This window comes from Pseudopipra pipra, chromosome 13 (genome assembly GCF_036250125.1).
Source record: "Pseudopipra pipra isolate bDixPip1 chromosome 13, bDixPip1.hap1, whole genome shotgun sequence".
Lineage (NCBI taxonomy): Eukaryota > Metazoa > Chordata > Aves > Passeriformes > Pipridae > Pseudopipra > Pseudopipra pipra.
Genome location: NC_087561.1, coordinates 465,223 through 482,433, shown reverse-complemented (window position 1 = coordinate 482,433; position 17,211 = coordinate 465,223). Strand labels below are relative to the sequence as shown.

The 17,211-nt window shown below is 47.4% G+C and overlaps 1 protein-coding gene across 2 annotated transcripts; it reads left to right on the top strand.

Annotated features, from left to right (window-relative positions):
• The first annotated feature begins 309 nt into the window (after positions 1-309).
• Positions 310-16,469, top strand: LOC135421241 (heat shock factor protein 3-like). Of its 2 annotated transcripts, XM_064669507.1 has the most exons (13): positions 310-573; positions 1,609-1,717; positions 3,340-3,467; positions 6,387-6,511; positions 7,358-7,433; positions 8,092-8,153; positions 8,598-8,679; positions 8,963-9,096; positions 9,909-10,154; positions 11,410-11,515; positions 12,052-12,117; positions 12,946-13,012; positions 14,023-16,469. In XM_064669507.1, exons 1-13 carry the CDS (start codon positions 325-327, stop codon positions 14,352-14,354), a joined length of 1,782 nt encoding a protein of 593 aa, XP_064525577.1. In that variant the 5' UTR covers positions 310-324; the 3' UTR covers positions 14,355-16,469. The 2 variants fall into 2 exon arrangements, with proteins under 2 accessions (XP_064525577.1, XP_064525578.1); XM_064669508.1 differs by lacking the exons at positions 6,387-6,511; positions 7,358-7,433.
• Positions 16,470-17,211: the final 742 nt, after the last annotated feature.

Below are 17,211 nucleotides of genomic sequence, written 5' to 3'. Positions count from 1 at the left end.
GCCCACCGTGGGGGCCGGGCTGCCCCGCCCCGCACCTGCGGGAGCGCCCCGGCCGCACGCGCGGAGCGCTGTCCGCGCTCGCACCTGCCCGCCCCGCCCAGGGCTCGTCCGCCGGTGCGGGGAGGCCCGAGCAGCCCCGGGCAGGGCCGGACAGCCCCGGGCAGGGCCGGACAGCCCCGGGCAGTCGGCGGGCGGTGCCGGGGGGGGCCGGGCTGGGGGGCCCCTTTAAATGCGCGCGGTGACGTCACGCGGCCGCGCGCTCCCCTGGGAGCACAACAAGAGCCACGCTCGCGGCCGCGGGGCGGGGCCGGGCGGTCCCCGCCAATGAGCGCTCGCCCCGCGCGCCGGCCCCGCCCCGCAGTGCGCGCAGCGGCCCCGCGGCCCGACCCGGCCCGGCCCGGCCCCAGGATGCGGGAGGCGCCCGCGCTGCCCCGCGGCCCCGCCGCGCCCGGCCCCGGCTCCGGCCCTGGCCCCGGCCCCGGCTCCGGCCCCGCGCCCGTCCCCGGCTTTCTCGCCAAGCTCTGGGCGCTGCTGGAGGACCCGGACAGCGACGACGTCATCTGCTGGAGCAGGGTGAGGCGGCCGCGCGGGCCCGGCCCGGGGAGGCCTGCGCGGAGGGCTCGGGGTGGTGGGGAGTGCGGGGCCCTGCGGGCCGGGCGGCGGCGGCGGCGAGGGAGGAGGAGGATCCCCGGCTGCCCGGAGCGCCCCGAGCCCGGTGAGGCAGCCCCGCGGCTGTGCCCGGGACGCCGCGCTGCCCGCGCAGCCCCGGTGCGGCCCGGGGGCCGGTCCCGAATTCCCGGTCACCGGCATCGGGTGGGGAAAGGAGTCATTAACTGTTAGTTTTCTTTGCGGAGCGGAGGCAGATGCGCCCCGCGGGCACAGGGCACGGGCACACAGACCACACACCCCAGACAAGCACCGTGTTTATTTTTGTCCCTGTCATTTTTAAATCCGCGGGATTTTCTCCTTTGTTTTTAGCCGTTTGTCCTCTACAAGGAAAAGATAAAAAGAAGCACAATGTTTTTGTTCTCTTTGTGAATAGCATTAAAAGTGATGCAAAAAACCTCTGGCCGCTTCCAGGAAGTTTGATCTTGAGCATATGATAAATCTGGGACTGCTGGTGTCTCACTTACCCCTGGTCACCGCTGGGTTGTGTTGTCTGAACTTTTGGTTCAGACAACTAACGGCAACGTTACTTGGTTATTTTTAGTGATGACGTAGCACGTACAATGGAATAATCTTGTCAGGAGCTGGTCAGACTGATGAAGGGAGATGAAATCTCTCTAGTGGTGTGAATTCCATTGTGTTTGAGCAATGCTTATGTTTCCTGTGGACAAGGAGAGCAGGTTTTTAGAAAAATTTTGCTTTGGATTAAGATCAAAGCATCAGGGCTTTAAGAAAATCCCTATTCAATAGAAGTGGTCCATGTAACTGTGTCTCTGTATTAAAATTTTTTAGTCCAGTCCCAAGTACTGAGAAGTATTCCCACAGGCAGTTCCCTTGGTGAAGTGTTTTGTTCGTCTCTGCTGATTTATGGTCTTCACTTAAGAGCAACATCTTAGGAAAGCTGTGCTTGTTCATTAACTGTTACTCCTGTTTATTTCCTAGAATGGCGAGAATTTCTGCATTCTGGATGAGCAGAGGTTTGCCAAGGAGCTGCTCCCTAAGTACTTCAAACACAACAATATCTCCAGCTTCATACGGCAGCTCAACATGTGTAAGCATCAGCTGTTGCTACGTGTTCTCTCTGCCAAGTTCATTGCTCCTTGGCTTCATTTTGGATTTCTTTAAACAAGCAAGTGGACTTGGCAAGTCTCATCCCTGAAAACCTGGGTTCTGGCCTTGAGTTTGCTTTGCAAAAGAAAACACTGATGGTAGAGCTTGGTTTTTGGTTTTTGTGTTTCTGCTCCAAGTCCTTTAGAGCAACAGCTGTAAGAATATGTAAGAACCCCCCAGGGTGGGGTTCCCTGGGCTCCAGAGGTGCTGTTAATGTAGCAGCAAACATATGTGTACCCTGGGGAGCAAAGGCTGTGTATACACCCATACTCCTAGAATGTGAAAAAAATTGCTTGGATTTGGGGCTGCCATTGCTTTTGCTTGCATTGCTGTGTTGGAGCCTGATCAGTCCTGCTGATGGGCTGAGCTGGACTATGTTTCTCGTTACATTTTCTGTGCCTGTGAGCGTCACGTGGCAGCATTTTATAGCACATGTACAGCGTAGCCAGGCAAAGGGATGCTGTGAGAGAGAGACTGCAGCACCCAGCAGGAATAGCTGCAGAAGCTTCTGGGCCCAGTGGAGGGGCAAAGTGCACAGGAGATGCTGCCTTAGTTAGAATTTCATTGGGAGTGAGAGGGAGGAGCTCTCTGTCCATGTCCAGTAGTTTGCCTGGTCTCTCTAGCTAATGCTTGTATAGATTTTGTCAGATGTGAGAGAAAGCACACCTGTTTAGTGTTTGGACAGAGGGTAGATGCAGTTCTTTGTGTCATGTGCTGCCGTTTCTGTGACCCTGTTCCTTGAGTGACAAAGGGTAATCCAAAGAAACAATTGTCACTTCCTTTGTAGCCAGGGTAAGTGTGAAAATGCAAATATTCCTATGAAGACATGCAATGCAGTGGCAGCCTCCTTTTCCTGGTGGACCTATCCTGGCTCTGTAACGCCAACACTGTTGGGGCACAGTGAAGCTGGAATGCATTAACTGTGTTAAAAACTTGAGCGAGGAGAGAGGTGGATTGGTCTGTCAGCTCTGTCCTGCTTCTACCCTGTGGTGCTTAAACAGTGATGGAAATAGAGCTAGCAATGTCTCACTTTGTGCAGACAGTTCTCCATACTTGGAGAAGGTGCTCTGCTGCAGGTATTTGCACAGGCAGGGAACTAATTTCCCTATCTTGCTTTATTCTGTAGACCATGGTGGTGCATGACAGCATTTGCTTTGATATGTAGTTGTCAGGGATGAAAGGGGAAGGTGTACCATTCCTCTGCTTGCACTGGGACAAGATTCTGTGTAAGATGTCATAACAAATCTCATTTCTAACTAACTGCTGTGGTGTTTTGGACATGACTGTCTTGCCCATGGACACTTGGTGACCTCTACCACACAGCTGTGTGTGCAGCCTGCCAGGGCATTCCATGGTACTGTGGACACGTTCTCTAGCTGTGAAGATCAAAGCAGTGAAATCACTGAGCACCAGCAAAAGCTGCTTTGGCTGTTTTTCATAGTTTCTGCTCCTAGTAACTGTGGTGCTTTGGATATTTTGGTAGCCTTGGAGTTTTCTTTAGCTGTATGTTGTAACAGTTAGCTTTGTACTGGAAGAAATGCCTTTGCTGATTCCTCTCCACAGATGGTTTCAGGAAGGTGATTGCTCTGGAGAATGGTATCATTACAGCAGAGAAGAGCTCAGTCATTGAATTCCAGCACCCTTTCTTCAAGCAAGGGAAGGCACATTTACTGGAAAACATCAAGCGCAAGGTACAGTCTAAGCACAATGTTTACTTCCCTGTGTCATGAAAAGTGGCTTATTAACAGCATGTATGGGTGTTTCAGAGCCAGCAACTGCCATGGGAAACAAGGTTGTATATCCTGACGCAAGCCTTAGTAACTCCTTCACAATGCCATGCTGGTGCTTAGCTGGGCCTCCTCGTGCCAGCGCTTAGACAAAACCCACCCTGCTGTTGGCAATGCACTGGGATAGGACCACATTCTGCATCTCCATCAAACAAGAGCCCTTTCCACATAGCTCATATCCCTGATTGCACCTTATCACAGTCTACAGTTCTGTCAGTGTCTCCAACTCGGAGAGAGGCACAAAGTGAAAGAAGCAAAAGAAATACATTTTCATTTGGCACTCATTAAAAATTAGCAAGGGCATCAGTAATCATTTCATTTGGGTGAGTTTGCATAAATTATAGTGTTCCTCCAAAACTATGTTGCCACTAAGCTACATCTTTATGAGCACTTTCTGGTTTTCTTTTGTATGTTCAGGCCTTGTCTGACCTGTTTCTGCACAGATATTCATCTTCTCTTGACACGTTACTGCCCATAATATCCTAAGGAAGAGAGTATCATGATACATCATGTTGACATGTGAACGGCAGAATCTTTTCTTTAGGCTGTCGTCAGGTGTGGCTGCATTGCCCAGGGTAATAAAAGCCCAGGGTAGGCTGGAGAGCCGCAATTGTGTTTGGATCGATTCCTCGCTGAGCTGCCCCTGCTCGGAGCCGGAATCGATTCCCCGGTGCTGGCTCAGGCCAGTGCTCCCCCCGTGTGAGCAGCGCGTGTCCCAGCACCGCCCATGTCCCAGACCACGTGTGTCCCAGCACTGCCCATGTCCAGCACCACGTGTGTCCCAGCACCACGTGTGTCCCAGCACCACACGTGTTGGGGCAGGCAGCCAGTGACAACAGGTGTGGCTCTGTGTGTCCCAGGGGTGGGGCACTGGGTGGAGTGTTCTAGATGAAAAGACAAAAGCTCTGCTTAATGCCAAGGACATCCATGTAAAGTATTGAATAGGTTGGTGAAACATTTTCTTTGTTGCACAGGAAATATTAATGATTTTTTTGCAAAACAGTTATTATTTTTCTTGCTATTTTACTGCCTGGAATGGAGCCATATTCCAGTATTGGCTATAAACTGGATTTCAAGTCTCTGTCAGGAATGCAGGTTTGAATGCAGGACTTGCTTTACTTACTTCCTTTCACTGTTAGCTCTGCTGGTGTGCAGACACCCCGTGTGTCTTCATAGAATCCCAGAATGGTTTGAGTTGGAAGGGTCCTTAAAAACTCATCTCATTCCACCCCCTTGCTGTGGGCACACACACCTCCCACTTGCCACGTTGCTCTAAGCCCTGTCCAGCCTGACTTCGTACACTCCCAGGGATGGGGCAGCTGCAGCTTCTCTGGACAGGCTGTGCCAGGGCCTCACCACCCTTATTAGCCAGTTGGAGACTGAAGAGCAGTTCCATGCACTTGGGCAGAATGTTTTAGTTGGAGCCTTTTTTTAGAGGCTGGCCGCATTTGAAATTCCCACCTGCTCCATGCATCTTCCCCATGGAGACATGGTGTGTTGAAAAGAAATCAGACAGCCATGAATTCCGTTTGGGATGCACCCTGGGTACATTAGCATAAGTTATTACCTGCAACAAACAGTGAAGCTTCTAAGCTGCAGACAGGGAGGAGAACTGTCAGACCCTTCAGTCCATCCTTTGCATCACAGGATTGTGTTAAGAAAATAGTTAGTCATGTCTGAGGAGTAATTGCACAACAGCTGTGTTCTGTTCCAGCATGAAGGAGTGGGATGTTGGTTTATAACACCATAGGTCTGCTTCTGACCATCCTCTTGCCCTTTGGAAGACGGGATCTGTTAGCCAACCTGTGTGGAAGTTATCTTACACCTCAGCAGGCCAATCCCAGATGCTTTCACCTCCCGCTTGGAATTTAGTAGAATAAGAAGAAAACTCCCAGTATGCTGTAGGTTAGGAGGGATATCTGGTGCAACTCTGTTTGGTTCCATCATAGTCAGTATTTGGCAAAATGATGTTTAAAATGATGCCCACAAAACCTGGATGTGTCATTCCGAGCTGTGATGCACTAGACCTGTCTTTTTGAAAATCCTGAATTGTATCATAGGTAACAATGCTCCCACTGCAGAGAGAGTTCCTGAAGGAACCAGAAAATGTTTAACATAGAAGTGCAGGAAGGAGGTGGTGAGCTTTTTGCTTTCTGGTGGCTCTTCCACCATCATTTGAAGTGGCAACATTCACGGATTCTGCTGTGGGCAGAAGAGCAGATTGGACTCTTCTTTCTGGAGACAAGTCTCTGTACCTTTGGAATATCGCTGAGCAGAGAGGTAATAGAGGAAACACCAATATAGGAATCTGCAATTCAGCTGGTGTGGGACAAATTTTCAGATCAAGTAGGATGCATCTAACTTGACACCTTCATCCTCCAGGAACTTAATGGAAATTTGTTACTCCTCTGCTGGCAGATGTACTCACACCCAGAAGGAATATGATCATCTTGTTCTTCTTCCACTGTCAATTGTGTTTTGCTTTTGGCTGGTGTTTGCCTGTGACACTAGAGGGCAGAGAGCCCCCGGGGAAAGCCCCTTGAATCAGTGGTTTTTATCATGAATTATAGTCATGAATCTACTGTCTTTAGGTACAAAGTGGTAATCTCATCTTTTCATTGACAGCTTGTTTTTTTCATACAGTGCAGACTGTCCTAAGGACTGTAACATATAGCAGTTGTGGTGTTTTGTGACATGTAAGAATTACAGTGTTACCTGGTGTCGTAGCAGAGCCTGTACCTGTTCTGCAGACTGACTGCACTCTCCCTGCAGCAAGGAGTATGCAAGGCACTGTTTGTAGTAAAGCATGTGTACCTATTTTAGGTGTCTGCAGTGAGAACCGAGGATCTCAAGGTCTGCACGGAGGATTTGCACAAAGTCCTGTCCGAGGTGCAGGAGATGAGAGAGCAGCAGAACAACATGGATGTCAGGCTGGCTAATATGAAGAGGTAGACTCAGCTGTTTCGGAGGCGCTTATACATTAAATGTGGCTTATATCTGGTGGAGCTTGGCTAAATATGGGTTTCATTTGGACTGGAAACAGGTGAAACTGTATTTTTTCCTAAGAATGCCCATTCCACCCCACACAACATTCTGAATCTTGTTTGTTTTTATAATTCAGTTACAGACTGGAGATTAAGACTGGGAGTTTGTTGACTGTCTTGAGATTTCACTTTGGTTGCCAGCAGCTTTTTAGGGCAATCAAAACATTTCCTTTTCTGAACACAAACAGGGTTAGATGCAGTGAGGGACAATTAGTGTTTGGTTTTCTTTCTAATTGGAAGTGGACTTTGCACATCCTCATCTCTGTTCCCACAGATCTTCTTCATATAGGCACTGGTAATTCATTTAGGTCATTGGTATGCCAGCAGGTATCAACCATAGTTCAGGAGATACCTTACTCCCTCTGTTTCTTTAAAAAAACCCAACACCACCTTGAACACCACTTTTGAGCCTGTCCTGAGGCTGTCGGTGCTTGGAAACAGGCTGAGTGTAACACACAGTCTTTATTTGACAGCTTTGAGGCTTTGAAGGAATACCTCAGATTGAGATTATTGGTGGAGTAGCAGAGGATGAGGGTGCACTTATTGAGCGTTTGGTCCTGCCTGATGGAAAATGGAGTTAAATTAACCCAGAGTTTATGCTAGTGGATTGGATTACCTGAGTTAGTTATCCATAGAGGGAATGTTGTCGTTAGTCCTGCAAGGTACTGTGAAAGTTTGAAAGCTGTAAAACTAGAGCATATAAAGTAAACTCTGTTCATCCTCTGTCTTCTGATTTATTCTGCATTGCAGAGAAAATAAGGCCCTGTGGAAAGAAGTGGCAGTTCTAAGGCAGAAGCACAGTCAACAACAGAAGCTGCTGTCTAAGGTACCATTGCAGCATCTTCAGTGCTACCATCCTTATTCCTGCCTCTGTGATACTTCATGGCATTCTTTGCTTATGTAGAATGACAAATGACACAGAGCTGAACAGGCTGTATTGATACAGCAGAAAGAAAATGTTCACAGTTCCTGAGTGTCCCAGAAGTAGCACAGTAAAGAACCACGAGCAAAGCACTAAGGAAAAGTCATAGTAGGATGTCAGTGTGTGGAGGCAGTGCATGGTAACAGGAGCCCAGAACACAAGATTGCAGGCACATGGAACCGAGTCTGTGAAAGATCTTGGACCAGGACACACTTAGACCACTTGTGAAGTGAATATGGAACCTGGAAACTGTAGGAGCTTGCGCACTGGAACAAATTTTCTCTGGTTTATCCCTCAGCTGTTTCTGGTCTGGAATCCTCTAGTGACTTGTGCTGTTATATTGCATTTCAAAAAAAAAACCCAACTGTGGAAGTGGGATAAGTTCTATGCGGTTTGTAACTCCTGTTTTGGTTCTTAAGATACAATTGCAAATGGATTTTTAATTTACCTGTTAATTTCAGTCACATAACTGCATCATTTTATAGTAAAATCTAAATAGGATATTAGGATTGCTATGCTGACCACTTGGTTTTGGTTTTTTTCCCTTGTTTTTCCTTTTTAGATTCTTCAATTTATACTAAGTTTGATGCGAGGAAATTACATTGTTGGGGTCAAAAGAAAAAGGTAATTACTTTATAGGTCCCAGATCCGTGTCAGATGTGAATTATAGGCATAAATTGGCTTCTAGTGTATGAAGTATATTTTTATTACTTGTATATTCAAACTTGACAAAGCTGATGGAAGTTGAATCAAGCACAAAATAAAGATTTTCCTCCTTACCACTAAAAAAAATAGGCGGGGAGAGAATATTCTATACATACTCAGTTCCAAAGGGCACAGTTATCAGAAGTGGTAACTCTCAAAACATGCACATGTGACTGACTTCTTCCAAACGCAGCGTGTGTGTAGTGCAGACTGCCTGCAGTGCCCTTCCTGACACACATTCCCAAGAGCCAGGCTTCTTAGGAGGGAAAGAATGATTGTCCTTACTACTACTGCATGTATTTGGCACTGCTGCAGCTCCTTCCTGTGGAACTAACAATGTACTAAAGCTGTTGGTTTTCTCAGGTCTCTCACAGATGCTGCAGGTGCTTCACCCTCCAAGTACAGCCGTCAGTACGTCCGCATACCTGTGGAGAGTGGCCAGGCTGTAAGTGTCCCCAGGGAAAGAGGCAGTGGGTTGAACAGAATGATACCTGGGGATACCAGTCTACCCTGTAGCTACAAATACACTAATCTTGTAATCAAATGCTCTCCCTTTTGCAATGGGCAGCTTTAGAGCATTGCTCTGGCTGTAAAATTGTGCAAATCAGTACAACTGGTCACAGATAAAATCTGAACAGGAAAGAGAAGCTGCAAGAAGAATGGGGCTTCAAAATAAAAAAAGAAAAGGTCAGAGCCTGTGGTTTACTCATTCTGTGCTGTATCTGCAGATGGCTTTTTCCGAACATAGTGCAGATGAAGAGGATGGAAATGGCACAGGTCTCATCATCCGAGATATCACTGACACCCTGGAAAATGCCACTGATGGCCTCCTCGCTGTGGCACACACGAGTGGCAGAGCCAGGTATGTCCAAAGCACACGTTTATGCTTGGGTTGTTAACTGGTAGTTATGTTAACGTTGGCGATTCCATGTGGATTCTGGGAAATAGCCTCTCTGAATGTTCACACCGTCTGTGCATGACAGGCCTGTTGTGGGCTCTCCTTTTTACAGCATGTACCACTGGTCATGGTCAGAGCTTGTGTCTCTTCAGGAGTGCCTAGAGGCCTGTCAGGCTGATGGGCACTTCAGGTTTGATTTGCTGAGGCTTTTCTGCCTGTTCAACAAATAAGCACATACTTGACTTTTCGACTGAACAGGGACCTGAATGCATATAGAGGTGATTAATAAACAATCCAAAATGTATATAGGTTGCTGACAGACAAATCAAGATGTATAGTTTTATCTCCAGTCTCAGTACTTCTCTCACTAAGCATAGCCTAGGGAAGACATCCTCTGTGTGGCAGCAGATTCTAGTGAAAACCCATTTAGTTTATAACACCCAGAGTGAAATATGGACCAATTTGGAATCTTTTCTTTTGAGAGTCTGTCTGTTAGGAGTTTCCCTCCTGCCTAATTTCCATGTATTATTTTGCTGCTTTTAGCCTGGGAAAATGGAGTGTTTTGCCCTGATATGTACTCTCTGTATAAGCTGTCATAAGAAATTCTTCATCTGCCTTTAGGAAGACACTTTGCTGCTTTTTCTAAAAACCAGTTCATTGTTTGAACTCTCAACTGGCTTGGTGTTATTAAGGTTCAGGATGCTAAAGCTGAAATGAATAGTAATGCAGTTGGATGAATTCTCCTGCATGTTGTTTCTCTTGGGGTTACATTTCAGAGAGCCACAGGCAGCTGTGGATCCCGGCTTACCTCTTTGTCAAGTATCACAGCCAAGTGAGTTAAATTGTGCAGAACCTGTCCCACCAGTTCCTGTAAATGATGTCAGCAAATCCAGTGAAATAGGCAGTGCTGCTGTGGAACTCCATACTGCACAACCAAATGCTCCAGAGGACCCCGTGTCAGTGATTGACTCCATCTTGAATGAGAACACCTCTGGAAATCAAAATGATCCTTTGCTGGACAGGTATTAACTTGTTTCTGAAAACTGTTACACTGTCATCATCTTGTGGGGTCTTGTTGGAGTTTTGGAGGATGTGTTTGGCAGAATGTAGGGAATCAGCTTTTGAATTGTCATTGATGAAGTGAATTCCCTGTGCCTCTGTTAGCAGGGCTTGAAAAAGCCAAGGCTTGGCATCACACACTGTAAAAGGGCAAGTTCCCCTGTCACTTCTGTGGTAACTAGTGTGCCTGACTGCTGGTGTGTTCATCCTAGGGCCTGTGAAGGTCAGTCTGTCCCATCAGCCCACTGCTGGCACTGCCAGGAGCTGCCAAGCAGCAGGTGAAGGGCACTGATCTCGGGCATGCACTGTGGCCATTTTGTTCCTGGGACCTGGACGTGGATTGTCCCAGTGGCCAGTGGGTGTCAGCTCAGTGTTCTTTCCTTTCTCTACCCCTCATTCGTGCAGAGGTGTTCCCAGGTGCCCTGTCAGATCAGACCCCCCTGGATGAGGGATGCAGGCTGTGGGTTCCCACTCCACACCACCTGTGTGCAGCTCCCAGCTCTGCTTCAGCCCCTGAGCTTTGCCAGCACCGTCACTGCGGCTGTAGGAGAGCTGGATCGAGGAACCTGCTTTGATTCTTGCTCCTACAGCTCTCCTGCTGTGGTCAGTGGCAGGTAGGAAGGTCTGGGATGGTGTCCCAGCACTTGTGTAATCTGAAGGCCCTGCAGTACCTTCCCTCCTGGGCACTGGGAGCTGCCTGTTCCTCACAGCTGAGAATTCAATACAGGAGGAGCTGATGGCACAGCAAGACACTTGGTATGGGCACTGTGCCTGCAGCCATCTTTTCACTTCCTTCACTGTCCTTCAATTCCTGCCCACTGTCCCTGGAAACATGTCCAATTTGGCAACAAGCTGATGTTTCAAAGTAGGTAGAGTTCCTTCAGGCCCAGATTACTTCCATCCCTTTGCTTGTCATTTATTGTTCAGGGGAAAACCATCAGACCTTAGTTTAAACACATACTGGTGTACAGGCTGGGATTTGAGAACATTCACCAGATATTAAAATGAGGGAGGAAGTAGGTGTGGAGGGAGGAACTGCTTTTTCACCCGCTAGCTGTCGCTGTGCTTGCTGTTCACGTGGTCTTCCTTGCGCCTGTACCTCAAAGCTGGAGTGAAAGGTGATGCGGGAATGCGGTTTCATCTGTTGGGTTATTCTGGATTGTAAGCAACATGCTTGCTAACTGTGCCTTACAGTACTATGTCATTTTGGTTTTTTAGAGAAGAAATTCAGGATTTTCTGAACTGCATTGATGCCAGCCTTGAAGAGCTCCAAGCAATGCTGTCAGGGAAGCAGTACAACTTCGGTGCCGAAGCATTCAGCGATGTGAGTGTCTTCTCACTGTTATGATTTCTGAAAAATACTGCTCAAGTTGCATCATAAAATGTTACTGGTTTATTCCATGTTGTAATGGGTAAGGAGGGGGAACATCCTGAGAAGCAAATAGTTACAGATAGTATGATTCGTAGGCTTTTACAGTGTTCAGGGTAACATTGGAAGCCTTTCCCAGGTCATGCAGGATTTCTGTTCTATGTAACTCAAGGGGGAAGCCTTGCTTGTCCTTCATAATCCTCAGTCACATATCATCACATCCTGACTGTGTGTTTGATTATGCTTTATGATATGGAGTGAAACTCAGCTGTATTCCTGGAATCACTGGGAAATACGGTGACTTTTTCTTCTCCTGTCACCTCAGTTTACTGCCACAGGTTGAAGCACCTGGCTGGAGGCCCGTGGAGGAGCCACTGTTCCTGTGCTTCAGTGGACGGAGCAGCACGCTGTTCCTACCATCCCTTCAGGAGTCTCTGCAGTTTTGTTTCAAGAACTTTATCAGTTGACATATGGTCTGGTTTTATTTTCAGACATTTAATCCCGAGCTGCCAGCCCTGGATATGAACTTGATGGAAACACCGCCTGGTATGGAAAATGTAAGAGTAACATTTGCTTCTTTGGTGGGAAAGGCGAATTCTGGGAGCTGAATCTTGTGGGATGCAGCCTGAGGGTGGGGCTGGGGCACAGCCTGAAACTGCCAGTTCATCCTTTCTGGCTGACCCCAGGGTGTCAGTTATCAGTGTTGGCATGTAGGAATTTAACAAGGATCTCAAGATAATTTCCAACCCTGCATTCCTAGTGTAGTCACACACTTGAAATGCCTGTCTGAAGACTGAAAGAAAAGTATTAAATGAAAATTGTAATGCAATACACCATATTTGTTCTGCATGTGGCTGTATGGGATTTCCTTAGAGGACATACAGAAGCTCAGCACAAACTTCTCTTAGTCCAATTCCTAAAATTGAATCATACTATTAAAAAAACCTCTTGTAAGTGTTATTTTTTTTGTAGTCCTGAAATAATATTTAAAATAGGACTTCCCACTCAGAAGAGTTTATACTACAACTGATGTAAAATGCAGCTGTGTTTAAGCGGTGCCCGCAAAATTTAATTGCATAATGAAATCATGTTTTACTGTTATCCCAACAAGACAGATTATAATAAAGTTTCTGGTTTGGAAGGTAAAACAAATATTTGCTAGTCAGAAGCTTTTTTGACCTAGTAAGTTAAGTTTGTCTGTATTTCACTGTGTGTCCTTCTGAGAGCAGTGTGCAGGCCCTCGTGTGCAACAATGGACTCATTCCTCAGCTGCTCCATCTCTCTTCCCTTCTCTTTCACCTCTAATTCTGTTAACCAGTCAGTAAAGACTTCAATTTTGTTGTTGTTAAACATTCTGTCTTAACTCTCTGTCTGCTTTGCTTCAGATGGAAAACTTGACAGAGAGCACTGAAGGTCTGGGAGCGAGTGAGAGGGAAACAGCAGGAAGCAAAGGTGGGTAGGAAGGAACACTGAGCACTATGACAGCTCTTCCAAAACTTGGTATTGAAATTGAATTTTTGTAGCCTGTAATATGGTTTATCTCGTTCTTTGAGTTTAAAATTTTTGTGAAGACTGGGGTGTTTCACTGATCTTGAAGCTGTGCCTCAGTCTCAAGAGGCCCATCCTGTGCCCTGTGGTGGTGCTGACTGTTTCCTTTTTCACACAGAAACATGACACAAGTTCCACAATGGGGAGCAGAACTGCAAATGTCCTTGTGGCAGTATCTCCTATGCAGGCTGTGACCCCCCAGGGGCAGTGCTGTGACCCCCCAGGGGCAGTGCTGTGACACCTCAAGGGCAGTGCTGTGACCCCCCCTCAAGGGCAGTGCTGTGACCCCCCCCAGGGGCAGTGCTGTGACCCCCCCTCAAGGGCAGTGCTGTGACCCCCCAGGGGCATTGCTGTGACCCCCCCCAGGAGCAGTGCTGTGACCCCCCCCAGGAGCAGTGCTGTGACCCCCCCCCCCCCAGGAGCAGTGCTGTGACCCCCCCCCAGGAGCAGTGCTGTGACCCCCCCCCAGGGGCATTGCTGTGACCCCCCAGGGGCATTGCTGTGACCCCCCCTCAAGGGCATTGCTGTGACCCCCCCAGGAGCAGTGCTGTGACCCCCCCTCAAGGGCATTGCTGTGACCCCCCCTCAAGGGCATTGCTGTGACCCCCCAGGGGCAGTGCTGTGAGCCCCCCTCAAGGGCAGTGCTGTGACCCCCCCAGGGGCAGTGCTGCTGGGTTGCCACTGCAGTGCTGCCATGCCATGGGAATCAGGGGCTTAGAGTGGGCTTCAGACCCTGATGTTTGCAGACACAGGGCCTTGGCTCAACTCTGGCAGCCATGGGTGTAGGGGCTTTCCAAGCCCATCTTGAGGCTTTCCTGTAGTGCACCACGTCTGAAGCAGCCTCTCCAGGTTTTCTTGCCTTGAATAAGAGCCTTCACTTAGTGAAACACTTTGAACTGTTTGTTTTCCCTCAGATATGCAGCTGATCCAGTACAGGGCCAACCCTCTGCTTTCCTTATTTGAAGAACAACCCTCAGGTGAAGTTGCAGGAAAGATGGAGGATCCAAAAGACTTTCTGCTGCCTCCCCTGGAGGAGAAACCTGCTCTCCAGTCTCCATCAGGCAGTGGAACCATTGTGCCACTCACAGCTCCAGCAAGCCAGGCTGAGTCTCTGGACACCCTGGGAATGGGTGATCCACCTCTCCTCCCAGAGGATGGGAATGGAGAGTATAAACTGTTTCCACTCCTGCTCCTTAGTCCTGTTGCTAACTTCATAGATGAGGCCTCTGAGATAGAAACTTCTTGAACTCAGAATATCTGTAACTGGCTTAGTGCTGTGGAATAGCCACCACAGGACTGGAGCAGCAAGAAGTGTGAGCTTTGTCCTCACCTGCTTACTGGAGACCCTGTTCTGCACAGACAAATGGAAGTTCTCTTGCTCCAAGCAAGGAGCACATCTGGGAGAACTGAACACAAGCTCAGAACAAAAGCTGGTGGAGCGAAGGCACTAGGAGAAGGGAATAACAACCTCCCTGTAAACATACCACAGTGTATTCCATAACTTTTTATCCAGTATCCTTATTGCAAGAGGAAATCTGTTTGTATCCTGTTTGTAAAGTTTGGCTGGGTTTTTTTTGTTGGGGGGGATGCTGTTTGTTTTTGTTAGCTGGATAGTAATGTGGTGTGTAATATTTTAAACCTGGGTTTACTCTTTGGAGAGCCTGCTTCAATAGGTGGCTTGTCTACTGTTTGGAATTAAGTTGGTTTTAAATTTCATTTTTAATTTGAGATTTCTTTTTTTGATGGTTTGTGGCTACAATTGTTTGCATCTGCTTAGATATCTTTCGTACTCCTAGATCTGCTCCTAGGTATAGGGAACATTTTTCCTATGGAAAATGACATTTTAACTGTGGAGTATTACTTTTAACATGCTAGCACACATCCATTGCCCCAGACTGTAGGAGTTGTGGTAGGAAGTGCTTGCCCCCTGCATAGCTGATTTCTCATGCACATTGCATGGCAGTTCTGGGGTAACCTGCCCCCAGCTCACAGGTCATGTGTCCTTGGAGATGGTCAGTAGGACTGATTCATGTCTAGGAAGGGCCAGCAGCTGCCCCTAAAATGAGAAGGGGAGCCCTGGGGCTTTGTGCTGCAGTTTCTGCCTGTGGAATCTTAAAGCCAAATTAACCAGATGCATCTGAGTCCTTTGATAGCAAATTACAAAATGTAGTGTCTGCTTCATCAAAAAGTCTCTCCCCAGAATTTCTTTCTGCACTGTTTTCCCAAGTTCTGTGAGCAGCTGCACTGTGGAGCCCAGCCCTGCTGTTCCCCTGTGCTGGTACCGAGTGTGTCGCAGTTACACGAGCCCACACAAACCTGCTGTGTGCTGAAGCAACACAGAACTGCTGGGGCTGCAAGAGGCCTGGATGCAGGTAGAAACCCCCTTGAATAATGTCACCTGATATTTCCTACCAGCACAATTACTTGAAATTTTTTTCCAGTTTGGGGAATTCAGGCTACCTACAGGTTTTGTTCTCTCTGAAGTTCCTGAACTAATAAGTTTTGAGCTCTTTTATATTCAAGAATACAAAGTAATTAGACATCCTGAAGCCTGCTAGATAATAATGCATGTTACCTGTGCTGGCCTGACTTCGTTGGATTTGTGCTTCACTGTCAAATCTATGAGCTGCAGAGGAAGGTCCTGCTCCTGAATGTGTGTGTCTGTGTAACGCCTTCAGTGTCATTTATTCCCGTGTTTTTACCTGTTCTTACCTCGTTACCCTTCGTGTTTCCATCTTTTGAATTGCCTTTTGTCAAATTTGTATTATTCGAGCCTTTCACAGTCTTTCACTGACTTGAGGCCAAGGGCTGAATAGTCTCAAGTTTTCGTGAGCTGAAGGGAGTGGGGGGTGGTGAGCAAGTTACATCTGTCCCAGGTCTGGTTTGGTTTGTTGATTCCTCTCCAAAGGCCACAATTTTGCCAAGAGTGAAACAGTAAAAATCAGACCTTTCTGGTGTGCTGTTTGACAACACCATGCAGACAGCAGAGTTCTTTGGGAGGCTGCTCTGTGCCTCTCACTTCCTGCCCAAGTTGGATGGTAGTTTCTGTAAAGGGTTGGTGTCATGTTCTTCCGTCATGGAGTCCTCTCCCTTGAGCGCATCTCACCCTCGGGGGTTGGGTCTGAGTGCATCATGGGTTCTTACTACACTTTCTCTCCTAAGAAGTTAAGAAACCAAGGCTTAAGAAAACTGTAAAAAAAAAAAAAAAGCTTGTGCATCTGTGTATCTGGTTTATGTACCGGTCTGGGAAAAGTGTTTATTTATGCAAGTTTCCTACGAAAGATTGCAGTGGAAAGGAGAAGGCTGAATACCAAGAAAAACCCACATGCTGAAGTAATTAAATGCAAGAATTGCAAAACCATTACTATGTTTCCTGTACATTCTTTGTGTGTGTTTTCTCTATGTGCCAACAGTTCCCAAACCTGTTCACTGATTTTTCCAAAACTAAGAGCTATTGTGCTCATCTCTCAATGCAGCTGCTGCTGGTTCAGAAATAACTAGGATGCTGAGGATAGCCTGTTGCCTGTTTTCCTGAGCACAGGGAGGGCACCTGGGACTGGTTTTTCAAAGGGGGTGATTTGAAAGCTCAAAATACTGTGTGTGCTAAGAGATACAGCAGATGTAGTGCACCTGTGCACATGTTCTCCACAGACTCCACTAGGAAAGGCCCTCAGCTCCATAAGGTATGGATTAAAACATTTACTGGAGATACCAGATGGAAACAAGGAACAGCCTAGATCAGCTGCAGTGTCAGACAGATGTGGCACCCTGTGCATTTAGGCTGCTTCATGAATTTTAACTTAAAACACAGTGGTGGGTGTCCCAGAGAAGCTGGTGAGAAAGTGAATTGTGAGGACCTTGGTGGTTCAGCTCCTTATGAGCTCTCTCTCAGACCTGAGTGTGTGTAACGTGCCTGCTAAAGCTTATTCGCCAGAAAGCAATGCAAGGAGGAAAAGAGAAAGAAATAGTTGCTTAGGAATAAAAAGAAACAAAGGAAAACATTTTAAAAAATAACTTAAAAAACAGAAGGGGGGGTAAAGCATACTCAGCAGGAAATATGAAATAGAGGAGAAGTAATTTTTGAACTTTCCTCTTCTGACCCT